The sequence below is a fragment of the Phalacrocorax aristotelis genome, chromosome 21, assembly GCF_949628215.1.
Source record: "Phalacrocorax aristotelis chromosome 21, bGulAri2.1, whole genome shotgun sequence".
NCBI classification, from domain to species: Eukaryota; Metazoa; Chordata; class Aves; order Suliformes; family Phalacrocoracidae; genus Phalacrocorax; species Phalacrocorax aristotelis.
In genome coordinates, this window is record NC_134296.1 from 8,250,833 (window position 1) to 8,272,787 (window position 21,955).

At 38.8% G+C, this 21,955-nt stretch overlaps 1 protein-coding gene across 5 annotated transcripts in view; it reads right to left on the reverse strand.

The window, feature by feature from the left end:
* TRIM33 (tripartite motif containing 33) overlaps window positions 1-21,955 on the reverse strand; it is a 38,299-nt gene that overhangs the window by 7,796 nt on the left and 8,548 nt on the right. For 3 of the 5 annotated variants that reach the window (XM_075115983.1, XM_075115982.1, XM_075115987.1), the window contains exons 2-14: window positions 19,236-19,354; window positions 18,985-19,132; window positions 16,572-16,704; window positions 13,495-13,611; window positions 10,779-10,893; window positions 8,047-8,193; window positions 7,405-7,522; window positions 5,172-5,416; window positions 4,760-4,924; window positions 3,721-3,921; window positions 1,535-1,667; window positions 541-604; window positions 223-382 (exon numbers count right to left, since the gene is read on the reverse strand). In XM_075115983.1, the coding sequence (XP_074972084.1) occupies window positions 223-382; window positions 541-604; window positions 1,535-1,667; window positions 3,721-3,921; window positions 4,760-4,924; window positions 5,172-5,416; window positions 7,405-7,522; window positions 8,047-8,193; window positions 10,779-10,893; window positions 13,495-13,611; window positions 16,572-16,704; window positions 18,985-19,132; window positions 19,236-19,354 (1,865 nt within the window). The remainder of the gene's footprint in view (window positions 1-222; window positions 383-540; window positions 605-1,534; window positions 1,668-3,720; window positions 3,922-4,759; window positions 4,925-5,171; window positions 5,417-7,404; window positions 7,523-8,046; window positions 8,194-10,778; window positions 10,894-13,494; window positions 13,612-16,571; window positions 16,705-18,984; window positions 19,133-19,235; window positions 19,355-21,955) is intronic. The other 2 variants (XM_075115986.1, XM_075115984.1) reach the window with 1 other exon arrangement.

The following is a 21,955-nucleotide window of genomic DNA, read 5'->3' on the forward strand; positions in this document are numbered from 1 at the left end:
GCCCAGGTAATTAGCAGTCTTAGCGGTAGTACAAAAACAGACAGCTCAACACCCAAGCTGGTCCATGCTTAAAAGTTCAGGCATACTGCCAGGGAGCAAAATACGTCTCAGTCCTCAGGGCTGTTTACTCTTAAGCCTCATATTCTGTTAAAATGCTTTATTATTTCCAAATACTTAAACATGCTGCTAGGAAAATCATATTGTTACACAAACTAACTTTACCATGCATGCACTCCTCCTGCCATCCTCTGTTTTTTCCTGTTTTACTGTTCCTGAGAAACTGCATATCTCTTCCTCCGTGCCTGGCTCTTGCTTGACTTTCACTGGGTCAGACTTGAAGTTAACGCTCGTTTTCTCAGCAGTTCTGCCCGAGGAGCCACAGCTAGAAAGAGACCAGCATATATATTAGAGGAGAACTCATCAGAGCAAAGACACTTCAGTTACCATTTCCTGAACAATTTCAATGGCAAAGCATGTCAGAACATTTACAAGATAGCTCAGGTTTACAAGACAGCAGGCTTGTTAACGTAGCATACTCACCTTCCTCTGCTACCTGTGCTGGAGGTACTAGGTGGCCTCACTGGAGTGTGGGCGTTGGATAAACCTGCAGAGACGCAGCACAGAAGTTGACTTGGTACAAATTTACATTCTGCAGTAAAACAAGTGACTAGTGTTGAATAATGCCAGAAGCGCTGCTAGAATATCCTAATTTAATAATTCACATAAGTCAGCTGCCCTCTCAGTCGTTTGATCAGAACAAAGGTCTAGCACATGTTAAATTAAAAAACCACAGACAACATACTATCAACATCCCAATAATTATTTCACCGCATCCAAACAGCGCTGTAGCCCTCTGCCCATTAAGTCCTCAAATTTTATCCACTGACATCCACCAGAAAAGTCAAGAAAAGACTGTTTTGCATGCAGGTTTGAGAAACATAGTAAGTTCCACTGCTGCAACCATTCATTCACACAATCTTACAATAGTCTTGCAGAGGAGACTACAAGAAACATATTGAATGAAATCAGCTTCTTACTAATAGAAATAGATACTTTCAATATTTAAATAACTCAACATTAGGTATTGGTAACTTAATTTGTTCACATGCATATCAAAAGCTCTATCAGGAACTGGCTATACTTAGAACGACCTCGCTCAAATGACTGTTGGGTCTAAGTATTTCTGTGACTAAGCTACTCTATAAACTTACTTCCCAAACCTCAGAATGGTCTAGCCCGTCAGCATTTAGGGGCAATAACTGAACTACGTCCTCTGATGCACAAAGTTAAAAAAAAAGGACTGTGGTAACACAGGACAAAAATATAGTCTATACATCTATCTGGAACACTGCATTCATGCGCTGGCAGTCTGTTACTATAAAGATATTCCTGAAGGAGGTAAAATTTAAATTTCCAGAAGAATTTCCTTCTGAGCAAGATAAGATTTTAAACTAACAAATTATCACTTCCTTTTGGCAGGAAGTGGTAGGTAAATATTTTCAACTTAAATATGAGAAATACCCATCACATTTACCTGATGACCCTGGAGACAGAGCTGAAGGTCCTGGGGAGGGATTCATGGTACTTGTAGGTTGTGGGGGTAGGTGACTGCCGGTAATGTATCTACTTAGAAGGTTATCTAAATTACTTGAACCAGCATCTTCAAGCTAAGAAGCAAAAACAAAAGTCTGAATCAGAGAGGCCTAATTACAGTTTCTTAATAGTTGCATATCTTTAAACTGTGATCAGTACCTTTACCAGAATTGTTCACTATCCCTTCAAGGATTCAGGACATCAGCAAACGTTTTTTTCTGTTTCATACAGAGATCAGTCCTTCATAACAGAAACCCATGGTCAGAAACTTAAAATAAGATTTTTCAAAAGCTCCTCGATATCTGTGTTCTTCCCGTACGGTCATAGGCTTCACTTACTCTAGGTTGTTCTCAGGTTTTTGGTTCCCAGACCATCAGTGTAGACTGACGAGTGGCATTAGTCATATGAACTACCAGATTAATAATGCTGCAGGAGTTATTCCACAATTAAGATATTAAGGGAAACCATGAACTTGTTTTTCCTTTGCATGATGTGAAATCTCCCTCCCACTCACTTTTTACACAGATTTTAGTATCTATTAAACAAGGGGACAGGTACCCTATTACTTTAGCTGCTTAAAGCTATTAACTCAAGACAGCATAACTGCAAATAACAAGTTTGAAATGCATTGTATTCAAAGCGTGTTTTTATGACTGTGCAAGCAACTTGAAATACTAATAAGCTTCCTATTCAACTCTTTGATCCACCGAAATCCGTAACAGCCATTACATCAACAGGTACAAAAAAAGAGCATCTTAACAGAATTCTGCATTTTCAGTGCACCAAGAAGCTGCATATTACTGTTTTAGACTATCCCAGTAACAATGATTTCTAGCTTGGTGTATCATGAACTTCAGCGTTCATGAACAGCTGAATCAGTCATAACCAGTTATACTTGTGTTTTGTTCTAATGACTAAACAGAGTTTCAAAATTGCAGATGATCACACTCAGAGATGCGATCAGTTTTTTTCCCCCCACTATTCTTACATTAGCAAATTACCTGCAGCCTCATGAGAGAACTGAACATACAACCCTTGAATATGTGACACTATAGATTAAGAGTTTAAAAGTTGCTACTCATATTACAGCAGACCACGTGCTTGGATGAAATTTAGGTTTTGTTTTTAAGGTGATTGTTTCCCATATCATGACTGAATCTCCCGTGCTTTATATAGGCATTTCTATGTAAAGATCCTGTTCTCAAGACACAGCCATAATCCTCCCCTCCCTGGCTTCCCAAACACTCCTGCAGAAAGCATACTACTATTACTTTCTTCGGCTCTGCTTGTACATTAAATTATGCTCTGACTTCTCAAGATAAGCTTGACTTTATCAAGACCTACCCTCAGCTTGTGTGCAGCACTATCCACTGCCTCTCTGAGTAAAGAGCACAGGGCACACTCTGCAGTCCTAAGTCAGCGAGCACCAAGAGCACACAGATGAAGTGAACACTACAGAAGCAACAGCCACACTCGGCAAGCAAGAATTTCCAAGTAGGCACCACCACAGCTCAAGGTGAATCATGGAGGCCAGCTTAAGCATTCCGCAGCACCTTCCAGTATCCAGCGCTAATAGAAGTGCTGGACTCTTGCACACAAGGAAATTATTGCAGCCACACTACTGGGGTGCAGAGGAAAGGTGAGGAGACAGAGAAAAGTAGTGCAGCGGGACACCTTTTCTCTGTACTTCCTGCATTTGATCGTTATGTTTAAGAACATCAGAGAAGTGCCAGGCAACTTTAACTCCGAATAAATCACCGTTCAGGGCATTCAACATACGTAACTATTCAACTATTCTAGTGATATCTTCCCAAACGATAGTCTTGCGGAAGAAAGGAAGTGAACACAGTACCTAGGATTAACTAACCTAAGTATCAATTTTACTCTAGGATAGCCATTAAATACTGATTAATCTAAAGGTTAACACAGGTCGAGCGGGTAAGCCCTATACAGTGAAAATATTTGCATGCCCAAGTCAAGGGCTGAAGATATTAGTTCTTCAACTTTAAGTGATAATCCGCTATACCGTTCTACAGACAAGTGCTGGTATCAAATAAAACAAGATACAGAAAGGAAGGCAGATCACTACTTCACCCCCAGCGTAAGTGCCCGATCTTCTCCACTGACCTGGATGGGCGGGATATCCGGCAGGGAAGGTAAATTCTCTGGGTTTGTTACAGAAGGAATGAGTTCGATTGCTGTAACGGATGGACTTGTTGGACCACGATTTGCACTCGCCATTGTTGCTGTAGTAGGACTAGTTGGATTAATAGTGGTGTTGTGCACAGAAACAACTGGAAAAGGCCCCGCGTGCCCAGGGTTAGAATGCTGCATGAAAAGAGAAGAGACCATGACTGCATTACGGACAAATCAGACAGCCACCGCGTGTAGAATTTTAACACGTGCATTCTATGATAGTCCCCAACAAAAACTGAGGGGGAAGCCATACGAACTCCTAGTTACACATTTCTACCAACGTAACAACCTGAGAGCACTGAATGCAAAGCAACTGCTATTTTCATTTACTCGGAAAGAAAAAACACTTTATGTGGCCAGATATTTAAATATACAGCACATCTTCCACCAAATTATTTTCATATATAGTAACGTTTTCTTAAAGCAATAACTTCCTGTAGAGACAACGTCAGAGTCCATGTCTGTCTACAAACTTTTTTTAAGAAAGAGTAACTTTCAAGCATTGTAAAGTGATTTTTGGTTTTCCAGTCATATTAACATTCATTGTAAAGAATTTTTGTTCTTGATGGTATGCAGAGCTCTGCATCATGCTTCAGGTTTGAATTTAAAAACACTTCAGAATGTGGTTCCATTAAAAACCCTCAACTACATAGCTTTGAACTTCACTATGCCTGGCTATTCTCTAAGAAACACAAAAGCTGAATGTCACTGAAAGGGAAAAAAGAAACGTTTTGTTTCCCAGGACTAAAATGCCATACAAGCATTAGAATTCATCTCCATGCTTAAGGTTTGAATTTCCTTACGTTCAGCAAACATGTCACAGTACAGTATGCAACATGAAAACGCATATAAATGTGTGTAGCTGTGAGTTACAAGTGTTACAGATAAACACATTTACAGCTGAAGGTACCATCTATTGTAATGAAAGTTTGGCACAATGGCACAAATGAAGCGTGTACACAGGATATACTTGTCTTTGAAGGTGAGGTTGCATCATGGAGTATTGTGGTCCATTGTGGCGTGGTATTCCTGGTATACGAGCAGCATTCTGAGCCATTCTCATCTGATGTGCTTGGAAAGCCCCACAGTTCATGTTACCCCTCTGCATGGTCTGCATGCTGATCAACCTGGGAGGCTGCAAGGGTGTTTGTTTTTTAAAATCTTTGCTTTTAACATGGAAAAAAGAAGCCAATCTCTTTCCACAGTAGTAGGTTTACTAGTTACATAACATCAAGAAAAGCCAATAGCTGACTATTTAAAGTATGTCAAATTTCAAGAGATTTTCACATTTATAAACTGCTTCGTAAGTTTATATTTGATAGGGCAATTTTAAGTCTCGGTGTTATGGTAAAAGGCGAAATAAGAACATACAAGACACTTACCTGCTGCTGTAAGATCTGCGGACTCGTCTGCCGCGGAACTGACCCAGTTGGCTGTCCCATCCTCATCTGCTGCAGCTGCTGATGCTTCTGTGCATACACTTGCTGCTGCATATGCTGGAGTCGGAGCTGCGCTAGATTGATTTGTCCTGGAGCTTTGTTGATGTGGTTTGTTCCTGGAGGAGCTTGGCCAACCACTACGTTAGGAGTGTAACTAGGAGTCGGTTTATTTTCAATGACAAGGTTACCTAAACAAAACAAAGTAGTAGTAAACAGTTAAGTCTCCATCATCATCCAAAGGTTCATAAGTGCATAACACTCAGATGTTTCTTATTCAGTTTCCTCAGGGGCAGTAACAAAGCAATTTAACTTTGAAATTTTCTTTTTAAGTCTCCATAACCATACATGAGAGAAGCAAAAAGAAAACTCAGACTGCAAGAAGAAATTGCAAAACTAAAAAAACATGACCTACAAGGAAAAAGTGAAAGAACTGGAACTGCACAGCCTGAAAGACAAGACAGAGATGACTGTTCTCTGTGTTAATAAACAGACATGATGTGAAATAAAATAGGAAAAAAAAACCATGTTGACCACAAATTTTCTATACCTAAGGAAACAAAGCTTGGGAAAAGATATCTGGGGGAAAGTGGAGAGTGTCCCATCACTAAATGACTAAGAACAGGTTATACAACCATGGCACAGAACACTGCCACAAGTGAGTCCTGCCTTGATAAAATGCAATGGACCACATTGCCTCTCTAGCTTTCTCCTGTCCTATGTTTAATGGGAAAAGGCAAAATGTGGATTTTTGCACTTGAACATGTACTCGCTGGAATCTGCATGTCACTTTTTATTGAGGTTGACAGTTCCTGTTCTGTTTCCTATAAAGCTTCCCCCACCCGCCCTGGGTTCCTAGTCCAGAACATTTGAAACTCTGTTCTGGAAAGCCTTGCTTTTTTCCTTCTTGACTAATCTGCAAGAGTAACAGCACTCAAAAATTGCCTGAAGAAATGCCCATGAAGTAACATTGTCAATTTTTCATTGAGTAATGGTTTAAAATGTGTTTACTGTGCACACAAATCTCCTTGACTAAAGACAGGAACACCAAAACCCGACTAGTGGACATAGAACAAGTAGTGAGTACACACAAGCATCAGGAAGAGCTGATATTTTTGTCAGCTTTTTCTATTAGATTTTTATCCAAAAGAAAAGTTCACAAGCAAAGGCTAACAGATACCTCTGTCTCCCTGTGCTCTCCCCACTCTAGCTCACCTCCCTCCTCTCATTCAAAACCTGTTCTTTGAAAAGTATAAGTGATAAGGTCATTACTATGGAAGGTTGCAGGATATGCTGCAGGATAAGGCAACGAGCACGTTATTACTGCATCTGACAACAGTCAGCAGCGCGCAGTAATCATTACTGCAAGTGCCCAGTAATCCCAGCTGTCACCAGGCGCTCATGCAGAACACGAGTGCTCCAAGTTCCTATCTCAGCAAGACTACCACAAACTCCCATGGCAGCAAAGAAGGAATAATCACCTGCACTGAGAAAAACTACTTAAGGTATAAAGTTACAGCTATGGTGACGTAACCTACTATGTGGCAGCTGCAAGCACCACACACACAGGAACAGCAGTGTACCTCCCATTATGAGGCTCTGGTTTTCTTTACCTTTATAAATATGTCAGACATCTTAGAATACAAAACTAGCCAAACATTGCTTCTTAATTCATTTACCTTTCCAGCAATCACACAGACTGGCTTGGTCTTAGCCATGAACCTGGCTCCTATCAACAGTCCTCCTAATTATGCTTGTTCATGCAACTTCCAACACATTAAGACATCTAGTGTAAGTCCACAGGCAGCTAAATATGAAGTTCAGACAGGCAAAACTGATTCTATTTACTTTCCAAAAAAGCTTATTCCGGAAGCTGAAGCACCCATTTAGCGCCAGTGTGTTACACTACAACCATCAGAACCTCTTTAAGAGGGGGCAAAAAAATGGCCATTCCTACAACCATTCCCACTGGAAACCAAAACCTGTGGAGAAAGCTTTGCAAACAGGAAGAACAGAGCAGATAAGGAGGGTAATCAGGACTGGATGGGTTATGTCAAGAGAGTTTTGGTCTTCTGCATTAAGAGATGTATTGCGCTCCAACTCACTCACGTTGGATAAACATCCTCAACTCAGTCTAGTTTTTCAAGTAACACGGAATAAACAAGCATGATTTTCTCACCTAAATTGACGACGTTCTTTGCCCAGAATGTAGGGTCACAATGGAAACGTATTGCTCCATTGGCAGCTGGGACAGGATCACAACGTGCCTTTAAAATATGACGTAACTGGAATGTTATCTAATGGAAAGCAAAAACAAGACTGTTAGCGACAATGAAATAAAGAATGAGAACCTTTAGAAGTGTGCATTTGCCCAGCATGTTTAGACTGCTGGATGACCAACAAGGATTGTAAATAGCAAGTCTGGTCAGTAGCCTGGGAAGTACTGAATTCACCAGAAAAATCATCCACCGTGCAACTCATTTTTTACTCAGCTCAGAGGATTACGGAGAAGAACTGTTACACAATAATATTACTTCTGCAATGACTCAAGTGAAACACTGAGGTGCCATTACAGAGCTTGACCCCATTCCTTCTACGATAATACAGTTAAGTCCTTAATTTACGAATGAAAAGTGGCGTACAAGTTGGGATATTTAACTCATTATTATAGCAGGGGGTTTTTTGTTTTGTTTTTTGAATGAAGCATGAACTCCTTGTCTCTTCCTTGGTTACAATGTAGTGAAGCTACACGATACTTAGAAAATTCTTTTGACTAAACATTCTCTGTACTGTACACACAAGTTAGAAGATGCTTTCTTACCAGACGTTTACTGTATAGCAAAGCAGTACTGCTGCCACTTGCAATAGCCCAATTAGTAAAGTTCATCACGTGCTTCACTTGTCGTGAAAGACCAGTGATGTCATTTTGTTGTTGTATTAATTTCATCTGTCTCTCCTTTGTTACATTCTACAAAGAAACAAAAATTTTATTACTATGGGGGCTTCAGACTTACAAGGAAAATGCAAACCGCTATCAGTTCTTGGAGCAAAATAAAAAAGTCACGAGCAAAGCAGGTTATACAATGCTCATATTCAGAGTGGCTAGAACCATCAAATGATAATTCTCTATTATTCCACCCTACCATTCTTCCCACAGGTATCAAAGTGCAAGGAAAACAGTGGGCTCAGAGAAGAGCCTCTGCATAATCCCAGGAAAATATCAACTACTACAACAAGACCAGCTCTCTTCCTCACGTTGCCAGAGGCATAGCAGCACGACAAAGAACTGGGGGAGCGACCCAGACCGGGGCCCAAAGCTGCCAGCTCCGTACTGGGGGGTGCCCTGGCATTGCTGTAACTGCCACCGCAGGAGCTGCGGAGCAGCAACTGGAGGAGACAGCAACAGCAGTGGCCCAGGAACTCCGAACACCCGCTCCTGTGCCAAGCAGATACTGCCTCTAAATGCCTCCTGGGCATGGCAGGTAAACTCAGCAGCCCCATCTCTGAGAAGTCTCCCCCCTTGGGTAACTTGGCAGCTGTAAATCTTGTGCTAAAAATCTGGGCTGCAGTACTGAATCTTCAGCATTCAAATTTACCAATACATGATTGGGCAGCTGTTACAACCTCACAAAAAAGGAAAGTTTCCACTGGAACTGTAACGAATTGTTAAGAGATACTGGACATAGATACTTAGAACAGGTATTCAGAGTAAGAAAGACATAAATGAATGTGTTCAATATTGTTATACCAGTTGTGTGATCACAGGTGTATACCTATTCTTTTCGGTCCATGCAGACTACTGCTCGTTCTGGCCCCTCTACAGCCCCAGCCATGGCTGGATTAATCACCAGCAAAGCTTATCAATAGAAAGAATAAATACAGAGAACTATAGTTAGACACGAAGATTAATTGCTGACTGTAATATCTCTGTTAACTAAATATAGGTATATAGATGAGGTATGTAGATGAATAAGTAGATGAATAAGGGTTGGAAGGTCAACTTCTAAGAAATCAGGAAAGTTAAACAAGACATCGCGTGCACATTCTAACAAGAAGATCAAAGGACCAACAATGGACCAATAAGGCTCGTGACCAGAAGCAGAACCGAGACGAGGATGACAAGAACTTGCTGAAGGAAGAATAACAACAACTTTTAACTGATCAGAAAAATGAAGAACTGAGAACACAGTGGCAGCTTACGATGGACTTTGACAATGACATAATTGTCAGGGAAACCTATATAACCTGAAGGCTGTGTCTTGTTAGTTGCCACACACTGAGGTGATGGCCCAACTCTGAGTTGTGGTTCGTAAAGCAAACCTAGTGGTATCCACAATCTTGAGAAATTCTTCAACAAAATTATAGGTAAACAAGAACAGCCAAAATTCAATTACTCATGTAGTTTTAAATTTTTTTTTTTTTCCACTCCTGATCAAATCCTCTCTTCTTCCAGGAATACCCCATTTTATTGCCAAACAACTGTTCCTAAACCAAAAAAAAAATAATCTATTGTAATTAACTTATGTTTTTCAGTCATATCGTGGCAGACTGGTAATATGCTATGAACTAGCTTCTTATGATGAATTTCATCTCTTCAGATAAAAAAAGTGGTAAGTTAATTTTTCATAGATTTGAATAAAAGTCAGAATATAATTACTATTCAGAATGTGTTACCTGGAAAGTATGTTTGAAGTCATTGCCTCTTCTACAACATCAATCTATACAACTTAAAATACCAGCATTACACCTTCATGTACAAATACGTAACACCACCATGCCTTTGAAAACGGAGGTGTACTTAAAGGGTCAGGATTTGTTAAAGTCAACCAGTTGTGAAAATTACTAAGAAAACAAATACTAACAACTGCCATTAGGACCACCACTGTCTGAGCAGCAGAGCAGTCAACATGACACTAGGAGTGAAAATTAATACCAGCCTGCCCACTTCCCTGCTCCCTTCCCCCGCTGCCACCACCCTATACAAGCAAAAAGAGGGAAACTGCTTTTGACGATGACCTAGCACAACCAGAGCAAAGAATTATGTAAAGTTGCATCAAACCCATGGCACCAATTTGTTTTGTGCTCAAGACAAAGTACACAGACCTGTCTCTAGGAGTTTACACTCTGAAGAAAAGCTTCTAGACAAGGTATCAGGAGAAGACAAAAACAAGCAACTCAACCGTAACAGTGCCGATATATTTACATGAACCTTAAAAAGGTGTTTGAGGAAAAAGACTAGATTATATACACCTTAGAATTACGTTATAATATAGAAATACAGCAATCAGAACAAGGAAAGGAGATTTTCCAACACTCCTTTACGATGAGCCTGATTTTGAATCCATTGGAGGCATAGACATAGTACTAAAGGAGCCACAGGCTCTGGCTAGTGAGAGGATAAACAAGAGATTTAACTCCAACACGCTATTCATAGGCAATATTAGTCTTGCATCACCTGCAGTCATGCCACACAAACTGTCTTCAAACACAGACTACGAGTTCTCGGTGGAGGACTGGAAACAGTGAAACACTTATTTTTTCTCTCAACTGTACCTCAAGGTGCTGTAAGAGAGATTTTCCCTTTTTATTGATTTCATTGATGAGGGTGAATATAGCCACTTTGATTTCCTGTTCTACTCGTTTGTTAGTTTCATTTACTTCTTTTATCCTAAAAAAAAAACAAGAACGTATTGTCAGGCAGTCACTTTATACTATGCCGCATCTTCCCATCCTTGAAAAGCAAAAGAGCAGTTTCTGTATTGAAGAAGGTCCGATAAGTGCAAAATTTATAGCTTGTACGATTTCTAACAGAGAAATCATCATTAATCAAGTTTTTCAATGAAGCCATCTAACATTTCAGTTTTGGAAAAAATTTTAAGATTGGGATCAAGATGATATCTCAATTAACAACTTGTGTTTTACTTAAACTACAAGGACTGTTTCATATTATTTTATACACTTTATATGTTTACACACATACACACCTAGAGACATACCCAGCCAAGACCAGGTGTGTGTATGTACACATATATAGTGAGAGAGACATGATATGGAGATAAATATGAAGAATGTATATATGATGCCTGAAACTTTTACATTATCATACACTAACCAGGAAGGAAGTCAACCCTGAATTTCAGATGGACCCCTCCACCTACCCAAAAAACTCTCGTTACAAAAAGGTTATTACATACCTGTAATTGATACACAATAAGGATGTAAGTGTTTCACTAACGTTAGTCTACATTATTCTCTTGTGCTTTACTACTACTGCCTTTAAGGTTTTTTATACCTCACACCTCTTCATCATTTCCATTGCCATTATTCCTCAGTTTTAGTGTCTTCACTATTCTCATTTCTTCAGACTCAAGCAAATCATTTTTCTCTGTCCACAGAATTTGAAATACAGCATTTCTTAAACACCACTGCAAATTCTGGGTTTATTTGATCCTATGCTGCCTTAATCTAATGACAACATAGCATTGCAGCAGGATTCTTAACTTTGCTTGTGGGAGTCAGAGCACAATACCTTACCACAAGCAGTCCGAGCATAAAGACTTAAATTGTCCTTTTTTTAAAGGGCTTCTTCACTGCTCAACCAAGCATCTCAACTTGTGATGTCATTCATCCTGATATGATCACAAGACCAATACTCATTTGTCTGACAATGATCTTCATTGTTGGGGTCAAACGCCCTTTAATGCACCGTGGACACGTGCTTTTTCATGACAGCACAACCTGGTCTTTGACTCCCAAAAGCATTCAACCAACGCTCCACTACATCGGTAGACATCCATCCTTGGCTTTGACACCTAACAATTATTCCAGTAGGCAGCTATTCCTTCAACTATTTTTTATGCTTCTCGATCACATACGATGGCAATTTCATACCATCTGTTAACACTGACAACATTACTGTAATATACCTTTTCATTCCCTGAAGTTTTTACAATAATGGGGTTTTGTGCCTTACACTTCAACAAACTAAGTGAATGGCATGTCAAAGTAAACTAGTGTCTCACTTGCACTACCCATTTGGCTCAGCAGATAATCATGATATTTACACAATCCAGTCACATAATGCATAAATTCACTGAATTTTCAGTGACGCCAGAAACTCTTAGGCAAAAACAACATTACAACATGTTACTCATATATGCACCACCCATTATTGGCCTTGAATTCTTATCAGAACTTTTTGTGATATTTCTTCAGCTTTCAGTTTAATTATTTCCCATGTAACTGGGTTTGTCTCTCCTTTAAAAACCTAACAATTGTACAGCTTGTCCTCCTGCTTCACAACAATGTTCTCTTCTGGGTCCCGTCAAAGAGTTCCATGCTGAATCAGCACATGAAAAATTTCCATTTTCATTGCTTCCATCTTCAAACATTTGCCTCTGTCACATCGTGTGTCCTCCTTCCCTTAAGACTTTTTTTTTTTAAAGGTATATGGTACCACTAGGAGTTAAAGATTTGCACCAGAACTACTTCTTATGTCTTTAGTACACTTCCTTCTACCCATGTACTTCCCATCTCCAGATGACGTGTCATTTTGCAAATGACTTAAAAGTTGCAGAAGGCTCACAAAACCACCAAGAATCACAGTGGAATTCCCTGACCTCCAGCACACCTCATCACCACAAGCCGGTGAAAAGCCAGCAGCAATCATGTGCTCTCTCTGTCCCTATATTCAATATTCTGTATGATGCTGGATTTAAGCTAACCCTGGAATTCTTAATTCAAACTACCTAAGGAAAAGCTTGTCTTCCTTTCAAGTAATTACACTAAGCTTTGCTTGCCTAATTAAAAAAAAATTTCCTATTCAATTTCAAAACAAGTTTTTGTTGCATTTATCAGAGACATTCATATGAAATATAAAAATATTTCAAGAAAAATTTGTTTATCTCTATAGCCAACACTTCTGCCACCTAGAGCTGAACTTAGCAGAAACCGTAAGATGGGTTTGCCCTGCCTTTTTTTATTCTTTTTCTTTTTTTCTTCCCCCCAGGTATAACAAACATGTCACATCTTTGGTTCTACTCAAAGTTGCCATAAAAGACAATCTTTTACATTTGTTTCTTGTAACAATTTCCAACAGATGCACAGTATTGTAGGGAAGAAAACATTACAAAAGGTAATTCAGTCCAACACAACTAAAGATGCAGAATCAACTAAAATGTAAGGATTATTCTAGTCCCATCATTCACCTCAGTGCGAGTCATTAAGAAGGCAATGTAATAGTAACAGTTAAACATTTTGGGGTACTTACCTGTTCTGAACTTGGGTAGCTGCAAAGTTTACATAATTCTTCTTCTCAAGGAGTTTGGCCAATAGGTTCTCAATTGCACCCTTCTGGTTCTGAAAAGCTTCTTCCAGAAACTGATACCTTTCCAACACACAGAAGAAGATATCAATTACCAAGGAGCAACGTGCTGAAACTAAGCGTTCCCGATTTAGGTGTAAAGGTATAAAATTTGGAAGAAATCTGACAAAACACACAGAAAAATCAAACTATACGTATGCCAATCAGTGCTTCAGTACTGAAAATCCTTTGTAAGTGTCCAGAAGACTGAACCTCTATGGGTCACTTATTAATTCCAACTACACAGGGAGACAACACGCTGCACCATTTCACAAGAGAGCAGGCTGTGGAACACCAGCTAAAGGAGATACCAGAAACTTCAGAGTTTGACAAATCGTTTTGAAAACGTTAGATAAGAAAAATGCACTAATAGCTTAAACACATACTAAATGATACAAAAAAAAACCCCTATCCCAGAAAGAGCGTTTTCAGCTGAGATTATTCAGCCAGATATAAGCAGTATTAGTTTAATCTGAAAGAAAAATACTCTTACTAAAGAGTTAATTTTTTTCTCAAGTAATTCTCTTCCAACTCCTTCAACTAACCGGCTACTGTATATCAAAGGCACCTTCCACTACTCCATCTGAAAAGAGTGCAAGTAGCTACATCAAAAGAAAATAATGAAATTAGTTGCATTTTCCTAATTTACTATGCATCATAAATGGAGTTAACGATGCAACAGAAGCAAAACGTCTATGGCAATGGGTAATGGCAGGGGGAATTAAGTAGCTCAGAGTTTTCATCTTTTCTGACCGATTACTCAACTATCGAAAGATTCCCCCCAAAACCCAGGATTCCTATCCGTCACTTGTCACTTCTTGTCTTTGCAGTAGGTAAACTTCATGCTTCTGAAGTACAACTTGTTACCAACAGGGAAAACTTAGGTTCCCAGAACACCTTCCCTTCTTCACTGCACTAAATCCCTACATTCAAATTGGCAGAAAACTCCTACAACTAAACTGAAGCATCTTAAAATCAGCATTAGAAGTAACCTACACCGTCTCCCAGCCATGACAGAAAAGAAAGTAGCATCTTTAGTCAAAACCTAGGAGAACATTACCATCTAATCTAACAGGAAGAGACTCTTTGCATATATGACCGAATTTACCGTAACGCTGTTTCTTGAGTCAAACTACTCACAATTATGGTAACAGAGACTTAGGCAAAGGGAACGCTATTCACAGCAGAAACGACTCTGCCCTGTTCATTCAGTTCATACCAGCAACAGACAAGTTTCAAGTACAAGAGCTTGGATTCCCCTCTCTCAATGTTAGAATGTTGCTTTTTCTAAGAACAGTCTAAAGTTCTTGCAGACAGACACTATCACAAGATTTTAGGTACTATAGTGCAAAAAAGTAGCATGACTAAAGCCCAAAGGCCACAAAATTTGCAATGTTTGGAAATCTGCAGATTTTCTAGAACTATTTTCATTAAGTTAAAATCAGTTTTCCACTTGAAGGAGAAAAAAAATCTACACTTACCTAGTATTGCTAAAATTTTGCTGTACCTCCTCCTATAGCAAAAACCACCTTTTTTTTATTGTATTGTACTTCTAGCTTCCAAAGTGTGTGGACTGAAAACTACCTAAACTAGAGGAATCGCACACCATTAGGCTGCTAAAAGAATCTCAGCTTTCTACAGAATCACCAGCAATTCTTTCACTTGAAATTCTGAACTGAACACTGGACCGTGTTGCTACTGAAATGGTGATTCATCCTCCTTTGGTACAAACTATTAGGATTTCAGGTAAGCAGTAAGCAGGAGATGAAAATCAATTCTTGTTTCCACTTGTCATAATTTTCCTTCAATGATTTAGTGAGCTTCATAAAAATCTCAGTTGTACTTCATGGCAGACAAAGCAGTCACCCTAATCATCTAATTCACATCTGCAGACAGAACAATTTTTAAAGAATATTCTGCAAAGCATGTTAATAACAAAGCGTTCTCTTCTCTTACTGGAAGGGAACAGGTAAGTAGAACAAGATACATCTGTTGATCAGTTAGCAGCATGCACAAAACAGATGTAAAGAAAATGACTGGAAAAAGTTAGTTAACATATCCTAGGAGACCATGCTTTCTGGACAAGTGTGTCTTTCCAGATATTCATGATCAAGTCTATGAAAGACCAGAGCAGGAACATTTGAGGTTGTTAATATTTTAATAGTACTAATTTAAAAAGTAAAAGTTCTCCATTAGGCTGCTGTAGCAGTCCATAAAGGTGATCACTACCCTGGGGCGGGGGGAGAACCAAAACACTAAATTCAATATTGCAATGTACTATCAAGCACCTTTACAGAGAAGTGTTACTTGTAGACTGACTAGGAAAAGCAGTACTGCAGTGGCTGATAAATACATCTTTATCCCCAGATTCTCTATTACAACACTGCAAAATACTTTTTCTAGCAGCTAAGAGAAAAGCAAGCTCCAGCGACAAAACCCATCATTTCTTTTTACTTGGAATGAGAAGTTTCAACCAACTAAAACCAAACCGTTTTTTCCTCTGTACTAGAAAAATACATTAACCTATGAGGCAAAATGTATACCTTCCTTTACAAAATTACCTAAATTGAAAGACTATTGCATAATAAAGGACTGTTGCCCTTTCAAGAAACGCCCTCATCCATGACTCACTGTATCACTTCTGCTTCTTTACAGCACCAGGTGTTCAGGGCTGCAGCAGTTTCTATTGAAGTCCAGAACAGGGTGACAGCACTGGCAAACGCCAGGCAAGCTGACACCTTAATCACACCAAACCACCTCAGACCATATTGTTTTGAACCTGCGCTTAAGATACTTGACTAAGCTCAACCAACTGATCACTGAAGGTTTTCAGCACTCTACACAGGTCCTCCTTCACAAGGGATCACTTCAGTCCAAAGAAGGGTAAATACAACAGTATTTAATGACACAACTGTTTTAAATCAATGCCATTTCATCCTCTGAGAAAGTGCACCACAGGAATTAAGACATGGTAATATTTGTACCTGTGTTCTTTGTGTTCCAGTAACTGACAGTCTCTGCATGTCAGCCTGTCACATGTTTCACAGAAAAGTTTTAACTGTTCTTGTTTGTGGACAGGACAGAAAACAGGACGTTGACCAGATGCTCCCACGGCCTCTGTTTTTAAAAATAAACCATTTTTGCATTTTAAAAATAAAATTTAGACAATCTGAAGAGCAAAACTACTAACTTCCAAGCTATGTAACAACCAAGAATTTGAACAAAGGCAACTACAGCCCTGTTCTCACCCTAAAATTACCATGAGTACGTTCTCGTTGAAATATTTACAGTGTCAGTGGTTTGCAGCTGTTTTGCTTTATTAAGTGGTTTGCTTTATTGTATTCAAAGAGAAGAAGAAATTCCTCTCCTATCACAAGCACTCAAGAGGCTGGCACATGTAAGAATGTAAAAACTGTACACAAACACCAGATCACAGATGTGTTTAAAGATGAAATTGCATGCAATTCCACCTCCAACACACTGAAAGATGGATTGACCCTTACAAACTTTTATACTGTCAATTTAGAAAACCTATGGGTGTTTATCACTTCAAAACCTTTATAAACCTCATTAAGTCATATGCAACTGAAGTGGTAAATGCAAGGCAAACTTTGCTCGTGTTAAGTGTTACTTAAACCCCAGCTAAACTGCTTAACTTTTCCACTTAAGCAAGTAAGAGGTAATGTTAAAAAAAAATAGCTCCTAAGAAATGCTGCACAGTCTTCTAAAGATATTTTGAGCTTAGCACAGAGGAAAGCAGCCTTTGGAAGATACAGCAGGTAAGGTTTGAAACATGAATGTCTTCCTCAGTCTCCAACGTTTCTGAAGCTTGTTATATCATGCAAGTTATTGTAAAGAAAGAGAGCTCACGAATCTACAGCTGGCACTCATTAATAGAAATTTGAAGTCTCCAGGGCATATCTTAGAGCCCAACAAGAAAGAAGGGAACAAGCTCCCCTGAGAAAATAACGAACAGTCATTTCCTGCAATCAAGAGAGTTACTAAGGATCACTGTACGTCAGGTCAAAGGCAGGCTACGTTCTTGCCCTATGCTAGCATACCACCTACTCGTGGGCTTCCATCTTCATAAACACCAACCTCAGTTTCTGACAGAAAGCTTACTTGATTGGAACAGGCATTTTTCGGCACCTTCCCACTCAGGTTATTGAAGGGGAAGTAGAGCTATAGTATCACCTTGACAGTCACAATATAGCCCTCCTAATGAAAAATGTTAGTAATTGTAGGGCCCTGTAATCTGATTTCACCTTAAGGGTTTCTTGTCCACTCGGATTAATACATTTAAACTTAAATAGGTAATATTGCTTATTAAACAATACCCATTAAGACTTGCAGGGAATCCTCTCCAGAAAACCAGTATATTTGATAAAGCAAGTGAAATAAGATCACTATCTAAAAGAACTAAGCTCAACAGCAAACTTTTTAACTATTACTGTGATTTTGATGAGAGTTGGCAGAAAGCAGAGCAATGTTACTCCTTTGAAACAGCACCATGAAACAATCATGAAGATCTCTATTTTAAATGTTGAGGGAGAGAGATTTTGACATTTTACTCTCTCTGTATATGATCAGTCTTCATATACATCCAGATTGCATAGAAACTATGGGTCTTTAAATCAGAACTTTTATCTCGTTTACAAATAAAAGCCTTCTAAGCTAAAATCCAGTTACCTTTTATCTGTTTTGAGAATGTTTTCCATACTACCTCAGTAGGCTACAAACAATACATTGTCAAGCAGTAGCTTAAGAATTACCTTCTAAATAAAGCTGGATGTCTAAAATTGTATGCACATTAAACTTTGCTAACTGAGATATCAAACCTAAAATAAACTCAAATTCCACGTTTACTCAGCAATACCAATACCACAGTAACATCATACTGAATAGGACTATAATCTTATCTGTATATGCTTCTCTACTGGGAGAACGATAATTGCTGCTTATAACCAACCACAGCAAAATGTATCATTTAACCTCCTTGGCCAATGGATAAGATTACCAACACGCCAGTGCTCTCCAGATTTCAACCCCTCCATTTATTTGGTTATTCTACTAAATCAAATTATTACTAAGAATGGATCTACATAATTTCTAAAGACTGCAGTCTCATTCTGTTCCTTCTGTACTTAAGATGTTTTTTACATTGGACATCAAACTGTACAAAGTATTAGCAAATAACCCATTTTAGTTTAAAATTGAGTTTTTCCTCTATTTTTAGAGTTACAATTTTGGACTGGTAGCTTTCTACTAAGCTTTTCCCAAGTCTTTGGGGAAAGCCGTACAGCTGGTTGTTACCTAAATAATCCTCCCACTCTCTTTTTACATGTGCTGAAGAGAAAACATCTTTCCTATAGGCAGGACTAAGTGATATGCACTCACCTGAAGATACATCCTCTTTTTTTCTGATCATGTGATCTTTAGTAAATTTCACTCGCTGATGAGCTTCTATGCAAGTCTTGCACAACCATTCCCCACACTCCACACAAAATCCAACAGCACTAGCATTATCTTCACAGCTTGTACACACCTGCAAAGGGAAACAGTCAGTTACCATAATTTTCCTGGAAAGCATTAACATGTACAGCAACAAAAACAGCACGTGAATTCTGGCAAGCAGGAAAGTGCCATACCTGCTCTGACTTCTCATCAGAGCTGCTTGGTGTTTCTGATGTGTCTTTTACAAAGTAGTTATCCACCAGATCTATCTGTCGGCATTCTTGGCGGCATATTGGACATCTGATTACACCAACTGCAAAACAGAAAAGTTTCCCAGTTTTAAGAAAAATAATATGAAAACCAACATACCCAGGATTGAAAGATGACAAGAATGAACACAAAATCCTCAGACTGGTCATTTCACTTGGGTAAATGAACGGATTCCACAGTTGCCATTACCCTTAAAAACCAGCCGTTAGCCATGAGTGACAGGCTTCCCCAAAAAAACCACTCCAACAACAACAAAACAAAAAACCCACAAACCACACACACCTTCAGAAAAAGACCCCTTACTTTGGATGAAGCTGTGATAACTTCTACAACACAGTCAGGTTTTTCTAGCGATTTCTTCCTGAAAAAAACCTGCATTTTTAGCCAAGTCATTTGTTCTCCCCAAGCAATTACTGTCTTTCCCCCATTTTAGTTTGTTAAACTCAAGACACCTGTTAATTACATTTTATAATCATGTATTGACCAGTCTGCCTCAAGGCAAGCTTCCAGGTGTGCCTGGATAGTCAGGTGTGACTTTAGTGATGCTCATGAAAATGTCCAAGTAGTAATGTGTCATAATACTCCCAGATACAACAGGGAATGCTTTATAACATAGCCTATTTCCACGAGGTCAGGGAGGCAGATGCGGTAATACAAAACGTCAGAAGGTTTGGCATTTTTTCAAATCGTGTTCTGCAGGGAAGGCTATTACCAAAAAACACAGGAGTTGATCAGAAAAAATCCTCTCATGCCAACTACACCCGCATTTCTGCGGCGCACACAACACTGCGCATACACGTGTAAATGTATACACACGTAGCTTTAACACTGGGTATCAGACTGGTTCCTTCCAGCATCCTGCTTTGTTATCCTCTGTAATTGTTAAGTTAGTTTTAAGTCCTCAGCAGAGCTGCCAAGAAGCTCCACCACACGAACAAAACTGACATTTAAAGATGTTCTATGAACAACCGACATTAAAGGTTTGAAAACATATTTACCTCTAAGGCAGTGGTTAACACTTTCTTCCCAGAAGTGTCATCTAGTCTTAAATCAAGTTCCTAGACAATTTTATCGTGAATATCATTTTCGAGGAGGAGCTTTCAAAGCAGTTGGGTATTTTTATACACTGGGACACCTGAAACAACTTTGAAAAGTAAGTGTAATTAAATGATGCTCAACTCCTTTGAGGCTATTCAGTTAGAACAGTAAGACTTATTTCAGGAAGATTAATTAGTAGTAAATTAGAATTAATTTTTTTCAAGTGCTAAGATTAACAATGGCTTCAGAACATGGAAGATTCACTGCAGAACAATAATCCAACTAAAAATTCCCTGTCTCAAACCAAACATCCTGTTCAAGAACAGGATGTGAAAAGTAACCAGTATTTCAGTACCTACAAGTACAAGACCTTTCATACACACAACGAAACATCCCCCATATGCAGAACCGTGAGATTTTCTTACTACTGAAAGACAAAATTCTTTAGAGAATAAAGCCATCTATCAGCTGATCTGTATATACTTACAGAACAAAAGTTTCCAACATTTACCATTAAAACTATTCTGTCTAAAACAGACCGCAGCTAAACCTGATTTTTAGTGCTGTCTTGGGTTAACCACACAAAATACTGAAAAAAAAAAAAGCCGCCCAAGATCCATAATCTTTATACAACGCAAAGTCAAATTCCACAGACACAAACTGCTTCCTGTAAGGCAGGTTTTGTTTTGTTTTTATACTAGACAAATCACTGAAAGCTTGAATGAAGTCAAGCCTTTTGACACCAAAAGAGCAACACAACTGGCAGTCCATGGGCTGGATTCTGACTGTGGGTAATTCTACCTTGCCCATTTCTTCTGTCCAAGAGGACACAGATTGGCGTAGTCCACAAATACCGCTCTTGCAGTCAAACGCCCACTTTTTGCTCCTCCACATTCAAACGCACTTTGCACACAAGGTGCCACCAGCATTCTGCACGTATCTCAATAGATCACAGTGCTAAGGCAAGGCCCTGCAATTCTCATGCGGCATCTTACACTTAATTTTCACATCTCAATGCTCATTATTTCCAACAGCACCTTTCCAGTATTATACAAGCCACAATACATCTCATACTCATCTCCCAGTCTTCTAATCTAATACAAAACAAATTAATGTAGCATCATTTGTACTAGAAAGCAAACTGCATTACTGAAAAGATACAGATGTGGCTGATTTCGTGAGAGGAGAGGGAAAAGTAGAGAAAAATCATACTGAAATAGCATTTACATAGAAGAAAAACAAAGAAATCCATACCTGTCAAAACTTCAGATAATTTGCAAGCTAACAAAGATTATGGTAAAAAATTAATGAGACTGTATTTTAGGACAAACTAAGGCTCAAATGTTTATATAACCTACTAGAAAAACAAGGTTTCACTGCAAGTTTCAGTCCAAAAAAATACATACGAAAATTAAAACTAAGTAAAAGTAAAAATATCATCCTAGTTATACTCCAGCAGAATTTATTACTTTGTTTTTCTGCATCAATTTAAATTAGAAGCTTACTACTGTTTAAAAAAAATAAGAAATAAACCACCGCATCAGTGCTAGTACACACCCTTCCACTGTAATTCTGCTTTCAAAACAGGCATGTAACTACTTCCAAG